At 35.7% G+C, this 16,399-nt stretch overlaps 1 protein-coding gene across 4 annotated transcripts in view; it reads right to left on the reverse strand.

The window, feature by feature from the left end:
• Window positions 1-420: 420 nt before the first annotated feature.
• The window catches only part of LOC118257413 (cadherin-7), a 90,745-nt gene continuing 74,766 nt past the window's right edge, over window positions 421-16,399 (reverse strand). For 3 of the 4 annotated variants that reach the window (XM_050709351.1, XM_035565376.2, XM_035565377.2), the window contains exons 9-12: window positions 12,959-13,080; window positions 11,227-11,344; window positions 8,964-9,215; window positions 421-1,443 (exon numbers count right to left, since the gene is read on the reverse strand). In XM_050709351.1, the coding sequence (XP_050565308.1) occupies window positions 950-1,443; window positions 8,964-9,215; window positions 11,227-11,344; window positions 12,959-13,080 (986 nt within the window). In that variant the 3' untranslated portion in view covers window positions 421-949. Of the gene's footprint in view, window positions 1,444-8,963; window positions 9,216-9,856; window positions 9,936-11,226; window positions 11,345-12,958; window positions 13,081-16,399 lie in introns of those variants that run through there. The other variant, XM_050709352.1, reaches the window with a different exon arrangement.

The following is a 16,399-nucleotide window of genomic DNA, read 5'->3' on the forward strand; positions in this document are numbered from 1 at the left end:
GAGAAAAATCAGCATGTTCTGACAAGTCTAATACCATGAGGCAGTAAAATGGACCTGAATTTAGTGGAGATTAGAGCTCCAAAATAAATATAATGCTTTATGTAAAATAATAATAAAAAAGGATAAATTCTCCTGTACAAATCAGAAGAGATAATAAAAAATAACAAATAGATAGCAACATCTTTTCTATACCTACATGGGCATCACAAAACTTTTCAACCTTGAGGATACTACTCTGTATTTCTCATTTTATGTGGTCTGTAAACTACATCAGTAAGTTGACGACAAACATGGAGTTTCTTAGAACAAATTGTAATATATATCTCTTTATATAAATATATATTCATAATGCTACCCAGGAATTTACAGAGACTTTCAATTAAATTAATTTGAAAACAAACAGGGACAAACAAAAAATGATCTGGGTTTTTGTTTGTTTTATTTTCTGTACTTCTGGTTTTGGCTTAGCAAGCTGCATGCAGCATTGTAAAGAAAATTTGCTAAAAGGCCTACATTTGCAAATACTATATATTGCAAATACTGTACTGAATTATATTTGTTAATTTGCTTCTTCTTACACTTATATCAAAGACTGTGTTCTAGATATAGCAATACTGTAAAGGCATCTACAGAGTGTAATTGACTCATTGAGGTCACAGTGCATAACATACTCTCGAAAGTGAGTTGCCTCTGAAGGTATCTTATGGTTGCTATCTATTTGAACGTGTCTGAGCATTTCATTTTATTAAAAATGCCTCAGATGATCCTATGCTATGGGGTCAGTGCAATCCCTAGGACAAGTTTAATGAAGACATGTTCCAACAAGGCAAAAAGAAAAAAAAAAAAAAAAGATTAAAAATGGAGAACTATTTACAACTTTCTTCTGTCTGTAAGGTTAAGTTTTTTATTTTAGTATTCTTCAGTGCATTTTCAGAGAAAGGTTCCAAGGCTATGAGTATAAGCAGTCTGGTCCAGTCCCATACATATCTGCAAGCCTTTTAAAGCGAGGGCCCCAGTCACTGAGGTAATCGTAGTTCTGGTCAGAGTTTGAGCTGATCGAATCTAAGGAGCTGAGTGACTCTGCAACTGAGCCATTCCCCTCAAAGGCATATGTCTGCAGGGAGTCATAGGGTGGTGCGCAGGGGTCCACATCAGCTTCTTTTAGTCTCTCCCAGATAAATTCCCTAAAAATTACATTATCTGGGATGCTTTTAAAAGTTGGTCTGCTCAAGAACTGAATCTCAGGTGTCACATCCCTCCTGGTCTTGGTGTCCCGGATGATGTTGAGGTTTCTCAAGGCAGCCATGTCAAAAGCCTCAGTGTCTTCTTCTCCACCACCCTCATCATCATACCTGACAATGTTCTCTCTGATATCTCTCTCTTCATCAAAAATGAGGGGTTCTTTTTTCCGTCGCCTCATGGTGACAATCAGCAAGACAAGAACTGGAATGCAAAAAGACTGAAGTTTTAGCAATGCTAAAATTTGATCATATTTTTGTAGTGGTTGAAACACTCATTAATTTATATGGTACAGACACAAGGAGTAGCAGGTAATTTATAGAGTTAGATTTCAAATCTGGCAGGTTATAAAATGGCTTTTAAAACATGAGCTTTTTAGATGTTAAAGAATCTATTTCCAAAGCCATTGTGAATTAATGTTTTCATCTCTAATTCTATATCTTATGCTATCTGTTAAATGTAAATTTTAGGACTGTTTCAGTCTGAGTGTTACAATCTCATAGCTATGATATAATAATAATTTATTTTTTAAAAAAGACCTTTTCCTGAACTCTTAATCGCCCAAGCGGTAAAAGCACATTTGCAAAGTAACTGAATAGAATTTAATGACCACAGTTTGGGAAGTCACTGAACTAAAGTATATGGCCAATCTCTGCTGGGAAACAAATAAACAAAAACAAACAAACAAACAAACAAAAAATCTTCCTAGATCGGGGAAGACTGAATTATTAAGCAATGTGTAACATAAAACTGTTTCAGCTCATGGATTAAAAGAATGTATAAGAATGCACTTTCCTTTTAAGTGCAAAGAACTGTACTTCAGACTTACGAATTACTTCTAGTGAGAAATTCTAGGACTGAAATTTGCTGGATCAGCCAGTGCTAGAAAATGTAATCATTTTAGAATTATAATCCTTAAATTTTCCATCAGGTTGAAAGCTAAAATTAAATGTCAGTGACAGCCAAAAGAACTGAGAGAAACAAACTCAAGACTCATTTTTTTCAAATACAGATTTGGTAGAGAAACACCATTACTGATACACAAATTATGGAACCAGTAATATGAATATTGCACCCATATGTGGGACATGATGAAATGTGAGTCATACCCCTACAAAGTGATTAATATTATCCTGTAACATCTGGATAACATTTGCTGAGTTAATGATAATCCTAGAAAAGAGCAGGCATCTCTGACTGTAAAAATAATGGTACATTGAAAAGTAAGTATCATTCCATATTCAATTGAACATTCCATATAACATTATGTATATTTTTAATGTTAAGAATATATTATTTTTTATATTCAAATATCTAAGGTTTGCCATCGTTACTCACAGTACTTTGATATGCCTACTAAATTCCATATAAATTTCTGAAAAGGAAAACCTGGTTCAGATAAAATTAAGATTGATTAGGCTCTCTAGGCTGTCTCAGAAAAGTCCTCCATAAATTGAATAATATAGAATATTGTTGAAAGCCTTTCTTTTCAGGGAGGAATTTTTAAAATCATTATCAATCTAGTTATCGTGAGACATGACTTATTATGGGGATCACTTGGTTAGAATTAAACCAGTCTTTCAGAGACTATACATGTAGAAAACTGTGTCATATTTCCACAGATATTGTCATAATTTCCTTTGGAGTAATGTTTGTTTAAAAGTAAAACTGGAACAAGTTCATTTTTTCCCTTTTTAAAATATATTAATATATTAGGAAAATATTTTTAATTAATTAATTTATATATAAATATATTTATAGTAACTATGAGGCACAGGTCCAATGATCCATCTATTAACAGATGTCTTATGACTTTATACCATTTCAGTATCATCATCACTATTCCACTTTTTTTTTTCCCCCTGGCATCTCACTGAATCATGTCGTGTGTACTGAATTCAGGAGCCACTGGTTTTGGGCACTTTGCTTTCATAAACATTTACTTAAGTAGTTTGACAATGTAGGATTTTGAACTTTTAAGTGGCTTTTATGAAATTTCAAAACATTTTGATGATTGTATAATACAAATTAAGTTGTAAATTATACAACAGATAACGTAAAATTATCATCGTATAGACAACAGTTGCATTCCACTCTTACTGCTTTTCCTTATTATAAAAGGTATTTTTAAGTGAAAGGCAAGTTAGGTTGCTGACAGTACTAAAATACATTTAAGTCAATATTGCTATTGATTTCTCTTTTTTGAGCATTTTTAAAATTTACTTACACATTTTTTATTGCCAAGTAAGCAAGCGGATAATCATTTTCTTTAATCAAGTGCACATGTGTTTTCACACCACTGTCACTCTTAACAGACTTCATTTTCAAAGTTAAATACCTTTAATAAGTGAAAAATATGAAGCTCAGTAGGTAGGTCTGCCTGAAGGTGCAATAAAGTCAAGATGCAATGAGTGTTTTATGTAGTATTCCTTGTACATCACATCCCTGCTTGAAGTCAAGAAAAATATGGAGTCTTTCTAAAGGTTAAACCTTTTAGTATGTAGATGGCTTTATGAGATTATTAATTCCTATCCATTCCAACAGCTATGAACAATAATGTTTAACCTCTAAATGAACAAAGCTTTAGCTGTATTTCAGCAACTGCAGAGATGAATACAAGTGCAAACCAAATTACACTGGTAACTAAATCAAGTGAAAATGATTTATAAAGCTTATCCATTTCTCATTGTCATTTTTCCCCCTACATTTATCACAAAAGCAGAGGTCAAGTCAGTGACTGGCTGAACACCTAGAGAATGCAATATCGTAGAGGAGAAATAAAACACAGTGAAAAAGCTTTAGGAAGACATGTATTGTACATTTTGGCCATCGGCTCTATACCAGTACACTGAACTGATGCCAAGCTGATGAAATGCCAATACTGATTTTGTATGTGATTTAACAAACAAACAAATAAATAAATAAATGATTTTAAAACTAATAATTATGAGTGAATAACTAAAACTAATAGAGAAACATCTAAACTAACCTTTTGTTCTGGTTTACCAGAATTGTTGGAACAGTTGATTTTGTTTAACAGGTACAACAGCTGACAGGACCTTGGCATTTGCATTTATATTATCTGTGATAAAATGTAATTTTATCTTTGTGTTGGTATAACTACAATCATAGTATCAGTAGTTTCAGTTCACTTAAATCAGTTTTTAAACTAATGCCCTTGAATGCAAGAAAAGTTTTTTGTTTGTTACATTGCAGTGTGCTTTGTGGAATTATTATCAAATTTCCACTTTAGTGTGATCTGGCAAAAAGTCAGGTTTAGGTTACCTGTGCTTTTCTGTTTTAGCATTAAAATTTCTGTTTGTACTCAGGGCAACTACAGTGTCAAAGTAAAGAAGCCATAATAGCTCTCAAAAAAATTGAAGGAGAAGCCTACACTCAGAAACAGGAAGAGCTGTAAAGGGACAGAGCTAAATCACAATTGTTATCATACCCTGTACATACTTCACTCCTAAGCCTGGCATTTACTATAGCAATAAGCCATGTCAGCTACAAATGAACGTACCATTGCTTTATGCCTTAGGTGTGTCATGAGTTATAAAGCTGAAGATTGGAGACCCTTAGCCATCCGAGAAGCACACTAACCTGTTTAGTTACACATTGCAGTTGCTAGTACAGTCAGAAGAGATTTGAGAATACAGAGGCCAAGACTCAGGAAACGTGTATTTAATTTCCAGTTAACAAGTTTCATGTATAACTGTTGCTTAATCAGTTTACATTGCTATTTGCAAAGTGATTGTGACCTTTGAATGCCCAGACTGAGTAACATTAGTAGGCTCTATAATTTTCAGAAAACAGGTTCTGCATTGCGTAGTCAGCCACCTTTTAAATGACTCAATTTGAATTACCTCCAAATTGAAACAATTATTGATTTATCATTTTTCAACTGTAAGACCCAGTCCAGACATACTACATTGTCCCATCCCGTATCCATTTTACCCATTTAGAGAATAAGACCCTTATGACTAGTATTGTTTCTTCCTGTTTAAGAGTCACAAAATTACATGTGCTGATTTTATTAGGCTTTTGTAAGTAATATGTTAATAATAACTTACTTGTCCCTTAATTGAAAACAAGTAATGATTTAAATCTGTATTTTGAAAGGTAATCAACCTATCATTAACTTGTAAAATCTAAAGCCAGATTAAGAGGAGGTTTGCTACATTGTTAGTGAGAAAAATGGTGGGGCTAATAAATTATATTCAGAAATATGGAAGATAAAAATAATGAAAGAGAATATGTCAATCTAGCTTTCTATTGTTTCAATACAAAGAAAATCTTTGACCTCTCAAATATGATTGGGTTATTTACAGGTGAATATTCTTTTTGTATGTATGATTTTATGTATACATTTTATGCTAAACACTTGTTATAAAAGCAGTTATTTTGTCTGGAAGATGCTAACTTAAAAACAAATTACCTTGAATTAAATTACCATATAATTTTAAAAGGAGGTAAAAGTTCCTTTTTACTTCTCTAAAAATTATGTGCAGTCTAAAATGAATACAAACTAGCTTTTCATATGCTTTTTATAGAATAAATTGCAAGCACTTTTTTTTTTTTCTTTAAAACACAGCCTCACTGCAGAGTGAATAATTATAAAGGTTTTGGGGTATTAACAAAGTACTGGAGCTTGAAAGTGGAATAAAATTTAGAATTTAATCTCCATCATTCAATCTAAGAAGGAGAAAAAAATGGTAAAATGTTTATAACTTTTAAAATTATTTAACTTTGAAAAAAAAAATTAGCTATGCCACGTTATATGTGATTATAATAAATTGGTATAATGTAGTAATTTTTTTCCTTCTTACCATCACTGAAAACATTGTGCTTGTCTAAAATTGATCAGTTGTTTAAGTAAAAATAATAACACTAAGAAATCCCACTGAGACAATCCGAGTCTTCTTTGAGACAAATGGTTATTTATTAGGCAAAGGGATGTGTAGGGAGGAATGAATATCAAAGCATATCATACTAACTTTAAGCAGGTAAGAGTTTGTTGCAATTTCAAGATATTACAACCAGAATGTATTCATTCATGATAATTATGCAAATCTCATCTCACCTCTGCTTTGCAATTGAAACTTATGTTGAGATGACATTGATGAATGTGACTAGATTTGCAGTGTATTTTAAAATTTAATCAGAAAAAAAAAAAAAAAAAGTTTTGATCCAGTAACCTGTTTCCTCTGATAAACCCTTACATGAAAATGTACATTGCTTGGTCCCAGCCCTGGAACCACTTGCTCACAGTTTAAACTTATTTTTTATGCAGCACTAGTTGATCTTCATTCTTTTATTTGTTTGTTTGGTGTTTTTTGTTTGCTTGTTTTTTGTTGTTGTTGTTTGTTTGTTTCATTGCTTTCCTTGGGAATTAATGTAAAAAGAAAATTCCTAGCATTATTGCCATTCAGCTGATCCAGCAACTGCCTTCAGGGAAGAAATAAGAGAAGAAGAAAGGCTCTGGAACAAGACAAGCAACACTTGATTAGCGTTTCACTGGTCATCAGTGATGCTTTGATACCTCTTCTTTATGAAGACTGACACCTGACCAGGAATAAAACAGCTGCAGGATCCAGCACCTTAGTGCAGGACTCAAAGCCAAGTTTAGCACAGAAACACAGACTAAACTGTGCCTTCAACTCTGAACAGTATCCAAAAGGAAAAGTTTAGGAAGGAAGTGATGAGATCACATAGAAATATCTACTTGGATAAACAAGAGTAACACATTCAGATAGCTAAATTTGAAGTCCAGTTCTTTCACAACTAAAATCAATGGTGAGGTGGTTGTCTGCCAGATTCATTTTGAGTGCACAACCCGTTATTTAAACACTATGTTCACATAGTTTATCCTCAGTTCTTTACCAAATGCTTGTTCAGCACAATCTAGAAGTGACTGGGATAAAACCTCAGGTTACCTGATTTATTGGTTGTGTTTGAGCTGTGCTACACTGAGTGGAATAAGCAAGATACTCTCTGGCACAATGCTGTGTCTCCACTGAACACTCTTCTTCAACACATATGGTTCATATTTCTCAAAAGCTCATGCCCAGGCCAACCTGACTTTTAGCTACAGTAGTTTCTTATGCATTATTCAGAAATTCCCTTGTTTATATATAACAGAAATGGTGACATTTCAGTTTGGGTTTAAGTTAATTGCTATCGTTACAGAATTCTTAAATACATTGAACCAATGCTTTCAACAGGTGATTTTCCATTAATGTCAATGCCAGTTGCTACAAGAGAAAAGCCTAACATTATATGTTTCTTTGAACTATTTACCTGCATGTGCAAATAAAGTTCATTTGGGAATAGATATGGACTAGAAATATTGCTAGAAGAAAATGTATTAAAAATGTTGATTAGAATTGTTGATGATCATTCACTTGTATTTCTCCTTAAGCCTTGGTCTTTACAAATGTTGAATGAGATTAAACAACCTATGTTTTTAGCTTTTTTTTTTTTTTTTTTGGTCAAAAAGCTGAAAAACTTGGGAAATGTCTTCTCCTATACACAGACATTGAGTAAATTGTTTGGGTTCATTGCAGAAGCAGGGATTTTTCTTATTCTCTAACAGCAGTACAAGAGGATTCCTTTTTCTGAGTCCTTTGGAATTGTTTGTAGCAGAAGAAACATTTCCTACTAATGGCTTACAGTGAGGTGAATCAGTCAATGAGAAGTTTCCTATACGTGGTTAAAATACTGGCATGAACAAAAATGCAGACAAAAATCTTTTGATTTGATTTATGCAAATTACTTGAATAGCAGTGACAGATAAATCACCACTGGGATTATACAAATTTGAGGAGACTTCAGTCTTCTCCTTCCCCTTAGGCTGATATGTGCAGCCAAGGAATAGACGAATCTCTCCAGTGATAACACCCGTGAGAATTCTTGTGTGCTGAATCGGGACCTTTTTATAGTAGATCTCTCTGACAATAAGTAAAATTGCACCTCTGCTTATCTGCATCCCACAGATGCAAGGATGATCCTTCATCTTTATTCCCTGATTTGGCCCTGTGTAGTGTCATCTAGGCATTTTGTTTCAGGACTTGTCATGGAATGAAAAATGCTAACCAAACTAAGCTCTTGACACTGTTCTGCTGTTCACAAGCTGGTTGCTCCCCTTGTCTTCTATCTAGCTGTGGTTTCACTGCACAACATAAAATCCAAGAGAGACACCAGTTGCAGGAGTAACAAAAGATCATTCTGTAGAAGATGTTCAATTAAATAAGATGATTCTAATCAGTAAATTATATCTGTTGTATTTCCTGAGTATCTTTTGTTCTCTACAAATCAATTTTTAAAAAAAGTTACATCTCTGAAAAGAACACACAATGATTAAAAAGTAAGTAATCTGGAAATAATTGGCTTTTATACTAAACTAGAGAAATACTCCCATAAACTGCATTGTTTATCTTTTAAATATTACATTTGTTGTAAATAATCTTTTTTCTTCTAACATTATTTTATATGTACCTCTGGAGGCAGCTTAAATTAGAAAGTATCTGATCTTGAAAATCACAGAATGAAGGTTTTGTGTGGCTCATGATACAAAATGCTGTTCTGCCTGGAATGTGATTAATTTAGTGATTAAAAATGAATAAATAAAAGAGTGTGCGTATATCTATACATATTTTTTATTTTTTCTTTTGCTAATTACAATGCATTGCACTGAAAATAATTGTAACAGGAAGAAGACTTACCCAGCAGCGTTAAGACACAAGCCAATATTGCTATCAGAGCTCCAGTGCTAAGTCCTGCAGGCAATATGTATGCCTCTGCATTGCATGTCTGAGCAATACCATCTGCATCACAGTCACAGACTCTGATGGTGAGTGTATTAGTGCTACTCAGTGAAGGTGACCCACTGTCCACAATGAATATTGGCAAATAAAAAACAGATTGTTCCTGTCTTCGGAAACCATTTCTTCTGGTTAATACTGTTGCAGTGTTATCTAGATAAAGGAATAAAAAGATAAATGTAAAATACTTGGCCTTTCAAGAATATAAATCTATAAGAAATACAGCCTTTCTCTCAGAAGACTTTAGAAACACATTGTATTATTTCAATGAGCTTATATTGGTCATATATTCCTTAATCTGCAGAAGTAGGATTGGCTGAGAATTCACGTTCAACTAAACAAAAATATTCCTGTTGTCCATGAAAAACTATTTCAAAATTGCAGAGGTCTATTTGTTTTTAGTATGCTCACAGTTCCACAGTCTCAATATATAGCTGAAGATGAGATTATTTTAAAGGAGAAGAAAAAAAAAAAGAAAAGAACACTTCAGTAATCAGTTTAAGTATTTATATTCATGTTTCAGGTCTAATTTCCAAGGATCTATTTCAATTATTCACAGATACAGAGAGCATGGAATAAGAGAATATATTCATAGGTGAGTAGGTTCTGAACACCAATTAATAATTGTTTTTGAAATGTAAAAATAACCCCTTGGAGCACAAATACCTGTAATTGCATGTATAACAAAGATGTGTTTGTTTTCAGTCTCAGCTGAGAGTCAGCAAGTTGGCTAATATAATCAATCTAAAACATGTGCTTCAACGTTGCTCTGATTTGTGTGACTAAAATGTCCATGTGTTCCAGAAAATATGTGCAAAACTCACTGTGTTCAATACAGGTTGACCGCTCCTGAGAAGTAGGGAGATACATCTCCTAGAAATGTATAGAAAAGGTTGGTCGGTCGGTCTGTCTAGCTATCATCTAGCTATCATCTATGTCTAACTATAGTCAGATTCATTGATAATCCAGTATAGGTATCTTACTGTGTCATCTAATATGACCTATCTAGCAAAAAAATACAAACATTTCCTCATATAGCACCATGTGAAATATGTCTAAAGCTAAATAACATCAGAAGAGGCAACTGGTTCTGTCTCGTAACTCCATCGATTTTACTGGCATTGCAATGGTCTGTTATTACCGTTTGCAAACTAAGTTCTTTGGAAGATGGACTGTCTTTTTATTGAGTACTTTGCAGTACTTGTAACAGCATCAGATTTCTAAACAGTCTTATTCTAATGCATTTTTATTATTTTGATCACTATTTACAATTTTTAGTTTCAAATTGTATGCCTGTGTGAGAGGTCTTTATTAGGTCTCATGTACGTAGTGAGTGTTGTTCAAGGTCTTTCTGTACAAACAGTACACCTTAGTCCACCACGTGCTTCTTTCTTCTTATAAATAATGATTGCTTTGTAACTCTGGATAATACTGATACATAAAAGAGCAATGCAAGGATAAGATGGTGTCTATTTAGTTCTACTTGCCTCAGCTAACAGCTAAACTGACTGATACATGCTCAGATGCTATAAGAACACTAATTAGAAGCATGTTCTCTGATATTTAACTAATAAAAACATGATGTTAACAGGAGTCTTTTCATAAGTGTTTGGGGAAATAATAGTAAGAAGTCAGTGTAAATGCTTCTGTTTTCAAAATCATTCCTCAGTAGGTAGTATACTTATTGAAAAGGTGCATAAAACAAAACAAAACAAAAATATCAAAAAATGAACAAACAAACAAAAACAAACAAACAAAAAAAATGTGCACTTATTTTTTATGCCCTGAGGTGAATTAATAAAATGTTGATTCATGGACATTTTTCAGTTATTGCTCCAAAGTATAATCTATTTTGGATTAAACCAAACCAAACCAAAACTAAAAAACAAATCAATAAATATAAGGGAAAAATGTGAGAAGACTGCCTTCTGGAAAAAAAAATAAAAATAAAAAAGAAGCTAGTGTTTGGCTCAAGACTTTAAATGATTCAGACACCAGCTTTACTCCCTTGACAGACCATCTACAGATAAAATTACTTTTGAAGCTGATTGCACTTTAATTTATGTCCTTACCACTGTTTATGTAGGTCATAATCAGCATGATATATTCAAAATGAAAGGTGTTGGTTGTGAATATTTACCCCCCCAAAAAAAAGATTATCTACCTTTGTTGTCCTGAAGTGTAAAATTGTGGTTATTTGCTGCCTCTGCTGTTAAACTGAAGTAGAACTGATGGCCGTTCGGTGGGTCATCTTTATCAATTGCACTGATTTTCTGTATGACCTGTTTTGAAATACATTGAGGTTTCATTATATGAAATGTGAAGAAGCACAAATACATACACGTTGCATAACTCCTCTGTTACATATCAAAGTATCAATCCTCTCATGGGTCCTGCTCATATATTATTATTTTTTTTAAATTTTCTGAACTCCCAAGCATGTAGAGATACTATTACATGTAAAATGTGACTCTTTTCCTTACTTTCCCTGTATCTGAACTTTATTTACCAAAAGCAATCCTCTGCAGTGCCTGTGAGAGAGTTAGGTCCTGTCATGCACCAGCGCTTGAAGTATAAACTGCACAGCAGTGGAAGAATCATATCTTCCAGATGGCTATAATATGGCCCTCTTATTGTTAGTTACCTGTTGCTGTGATCAGTGTTGAACTGTTATCTTTTGCAAAGGAGAGATTATGCTTATGAGCACTCAGTTACTTTTTTATGAAAAAAAGAAAGAAAGAAAGAAAGAAAGAAAGAAAGAAAGAGAAAGAAAGAAAGAAAGAAAGAAAGAAAGAAAGAAAGAAAGAAAGAAAGAAAGAAAGAAAAAGAGAAAGAAATAGAAATAGTATGAAAAGGAAAAAGCCAAGTCCCAAGTATATTAGTACATTCTTTTTTTTTTTTTTTTTCAAATTTATTGTGTAAAATTCTGTCAAAACTTGTCTCTAAAGGAAAGATTTCAAAATTGCTTACAATTCATAGTGGAATGAATAGTAGAGGTAACAGTTCTGACTGGATCACAGGGACAAGAAACAAGTATTCCAATAAGAACACTCTTATTCTATTCCTGTGCTTCTCATGAATGCAAGCTAATGATAGTGTTTTCTGTTGAAGACTTCAATTCTGCTGTACTTTTGAAATGTGTAATAGACAACATCTGCCACAGAAAGGAAAATATTCTGGGAGAAGGCCCGAAAGTGCAAAGCATCCCAGGGACTACGTGGGATCTATATGTATGAGACATCTACTACTTTTCTGAGAGAGAGAAGAGAGAATTAGAAAACATATATTTCCTTAGGTCTTAAATATCAAAGTCGAAAAGCTAAAATATGACAGACACCAAAGATAAACAATACCAGATACTGTTAGTTAAGTCTAGGACTGTTTGTAAGTCATGTTGGGAGTTAAAAACAGTTTGGTAGGAATAAGTTTTGTGAAATTCTGACCTTAGGGACCATACCTCCTAAGGGAAATAAAAGTATGTGCTCATTTTAGGAATGGTAGGCCTTTAGTTTCGGAATAAACTCCATGTTAAGATTTCCCACTTCCCAGTAAAATGAGGAGGAAGTATATATTCTTAGTATTATTAAAATTTTGGTGAGCTTAAAAATGTGTCAGTTATGTTGTAAGGAAACCTACTTGTGTAGGCTGTAAGTAAATTTGAGAAAATTTGGAGCCTTTTAACCCTACCTTGAACACATTATTTTTACATCTGCATCTTTTTCTTCAAAAGTAGGATGGATATGTTAGGACTTGAGTAATATTTGCTTGTGCTGCACATCAAAACATTGTTTTTACTCTCATAAACAGATTATATTTTATCTTAAAGCTGTCAGGCTTCTGAATTGAATGACCACCTATCTGATAAAAGTAAACATTAAAAAAGTATAAAGCCATACCTGGCCAGGTTGAGCATTTTCACAGACAGTTGTCTCATACTCCATGGCAAACTCAGGGGCATTGTCATTGATGTCAAGGATAGTGATGGCTACATATCCTCTCCCAATCTGTGCTGGATTCTCTGAGAAGAAGCCAACAATACAATCAAGTAGAGCTCCTTCAGAGTTACACTTTGGGTCAGTATGTTTCTCATTTGTAATTTTCTTTTACATATGCTTGTCAAATCAATTACAATCCCTTCTAGAAAGACAAAAGAAGTTCTTGGCTTGATCTTTTGGACAAAATGAAAACAATGTTTGTGTTTTCCAACAGCATAAATGCAATTGAGGTTTTACTTTCAGGAATAAGCTGAAAATCTAACTCACTAATCAAAACATTAATTTACATCATATGGAAAGATAAAAGCACAGTGATGTAGAACCATCACCCAGGGTGCACAGCGAACCAAAACAACCCTATTCAAACTAGGAATAGCCCAGATATCATGGGTGAAATAATATGTTGCAACTCTAACTGATCAGGCTAGTAAGAACTTAAAAACAGAATTCCTTCAGCTATGTAAAAAAAAAAAAAAAAAAAAAAAAAGAGATGTATTTCCAAGCAAACCTGAAGTGGAATCACATTCTCAAACTGATGTACATTTCTAGCTAAAATACAAGTCTGTGAAAGACCTAATGTCGTAATTTAATCTCAAAGAGTAGATATTTGGTGAACTAACCATAATGGACATCGGTGTCTACTACACCTATTTTGCAAAATAACACTTCTGGTTTGGAGCAAGGAAAAGAGAGATTGTAGGTGGTGACATGAGTGAGATTGCAGGGCAGAAGGTAAAACTGCGCAAACATTAAAAGATGTATCTATTTCTTTATATGGTATAGCAACCAAATTTTATTAAATATTTTATATTTTATTAAATATTAGCAGTTTTTAAAGAAATGCCCAGCTGAAGTGCCTCTACACCAACGCACACAACATGGAAAACAAACAAGAGGAATTGGAAACCATGGCTTAATTAGGCAAATATTACCTGATTGCTGTCATGGAAGTGTGGTGGGATGGATCACCTAACTGGAAAACTTGAATGGAGGGCTACAAACTCTTCAGAAGAGATAAATAGGGAAGGAAGGGAGGGGGTGTTGCCCTCTACATTAGGGAAGGGATTGATTGTGAAGAGATGCCTCTGAGAAACAGCCACGGACAGGTTGAGATCTTGTGGGTGAGAGTTAAGGACCATGCCAATAAAGGACAGCTTGTGTTTGGGGTCTACTACAGGCCGCACGATCAAGGGAAGCCTGTGGATGAGGCATTCTTGCTTCAACTATAAGAAACGTCACGCTCGTGTACTCTCATCCTGATGGGGGACTTGGACCACCCAGATGTCTACTGAGAAAACTACACAGCAGGCTGTAAGCAATCCAAGAGATTCCTAGAGTATGTTGAGGATAACTTCCTGGTATTAGACAAACCAACCAGAGGAGAAGTGTTACTGGACCTGGTGCTCACCAACGCAGAAAAGCCAGGTCCTGCACCTGGGACGGGGCAACCCTGGCTATAAGTACAGACTGGGAGACGAGACGCTGCAGAGCAGCCCTGCAGAGAGGGATCTGGGGGTTGTGGTTGATAGCAAGTTGAATATGAGGCAGCAGTGTGCTCTGGCAGCCAGGAAGGCCAACCGTATCCTGGGGTGCATCAAGTCACATTGCTAGTCGGTCAAGGGAAGTGTTTGTCCTGCTGGACTCTGTGCAGGTGCGACCTCACCTCAAGTACTGTGCGCAGTTCTGGGCACCACAGTACAAAAAGGATGTAAAACTGCTGGAGAGTGTCCAGAGAAGGGCTACGAAGATAGTGAAGGGCCTAGAGGGGACGACATATGAGGAGCAGCTGAGGTCACTTGGCCTGTTCAGCCTGGAAAAGAGGAGGCTGAGGGGAGACCTCGTCACGGTATACAGCTTCCTCACAAGGGGGAGTGGAGGAGAAGGCACCAATCTATTCTCTTTAGTCACCAGTGACAGGACCCACAGGAATGGTGTCAAGCTGAGGCAGGGGAGGTTAGGCTAGACATCAGGAAGAGGTTCTTCACTGAGAAGGTTGTCGTGCACTGGAACAGGCTCCCCAGGGAAGTGGTCACTGCACGAAGCCTGTTGGAGTTTAAGAAGCATTTGGACTGTGCACTTAGTCACATGGTCTAAAATTTTGGGTAGACCTGTGTTGTGCCAGGAGTTGTACTCGATGATCCTTGTGGGTCCCTTCCAACTCAGAATATTCTATGATTCTATGATTAAAGAGGTCAAGACTGGAGGCAGTCTGGGATGCACTGACAACGCCCTAGTTGAGTTTGTGATCTCGAGGAGTACAGGCCTGGCAAAGAGCAAAGTCAGGACCCTGAACTTCTGAATGAGCAAATTTCAAGCTATTTAAAGACCTAGTAGCTGTGATCCTATGGAACACCATCCTTAGGGACAAAAAGAGCTAAGCAGAGCTGGCAGCTCTTTAAGGATGTTTTCCTTAAAGTGAAACTCTCCATCCCTCTGCATAAAAGAGCAGGCAGGAAGGGCAGACAACCGGGATGGCTAAACAAGGACCTGTTGGTCAAACTGAGGTCTAAGAAGGAAATGCACGCACAGTGGAAGCAGGGACACATGGCCTGTGAATAGTACAGGGATGCAGTCTGGATATGCAGAGATGGGATAAGGAAAGCCAAGGCATAGATGGAACTGAGCTTGGCAAGGGATGCAAAGAATAAAAGTAAGGAATTCTGAAGTGACATTGCTGAGAAAAGAAAGGCCAAGGAATGTGTACCCCCTCTGATGAATGAGAAGGGTGAACTTGTAACAACAGACATGGAGAAGGCAGAGGTACTCAACAACTTCTTTGCCTCAGTCTTCAATGCCAGTCAGGCTTGCCAAGTATTTTGGTTCCTTGCACCCGTAGATGGAGGCTGCAGGAGCAAAGTCCCACCCACTGTAAGTGAACAGCAAGGTTGAGACCATCTGATGAAACTGAACACCTACAAGTCTATGGGGCCTGATGACATGCATTCCAGGGTCCTGAGGGAACTGGATGGTGTAGTTGCCAAGACTCTCTCCATCATATTTGAAAAGTCCTGGCAGTCAAGCAAAGTCCCCTCAAAAAAGAGAAACATCACTCCCATTTTTAAAAGGGTAGAACAGAATACCTGGGGAACTACATACCAGTGAGCTTCACCTCTGTGCCTGGCAAGATCGTGGAAAAGATCCTCCTGGTAGCAATGTCAAAGCACATGCAGGACAAAGAGGTGATCCGAGACAGCCAGCATGGCTTCACCACAGGTAAGTTGTGCCTGACCAATCTGGTGGCCTTCTATGATGGAATGACTGCATCAGTTGACAAGGAAGAGCTACTGATGTCATCTACCTGGACTTCTGTAAGGCCTTTGACACCGTCCCACATGATATCCT

Source organism: Cygnus atratus, chromosome 2 (genome assembly GCF_013377495.2).
Source record: "Cygnus atratus isolate AKBS03 ecotype Queensland, Australia chromosome 2, CAtr_DNAZoo_HiC_assembly, whole genome shotgun sequence".
Classification (NCBI taxonomy): Eukaryota; Metazoa; Chordata; class Aves; order Anseriformes; family Anatidae; genus Cygnus; species Cygnus atratus.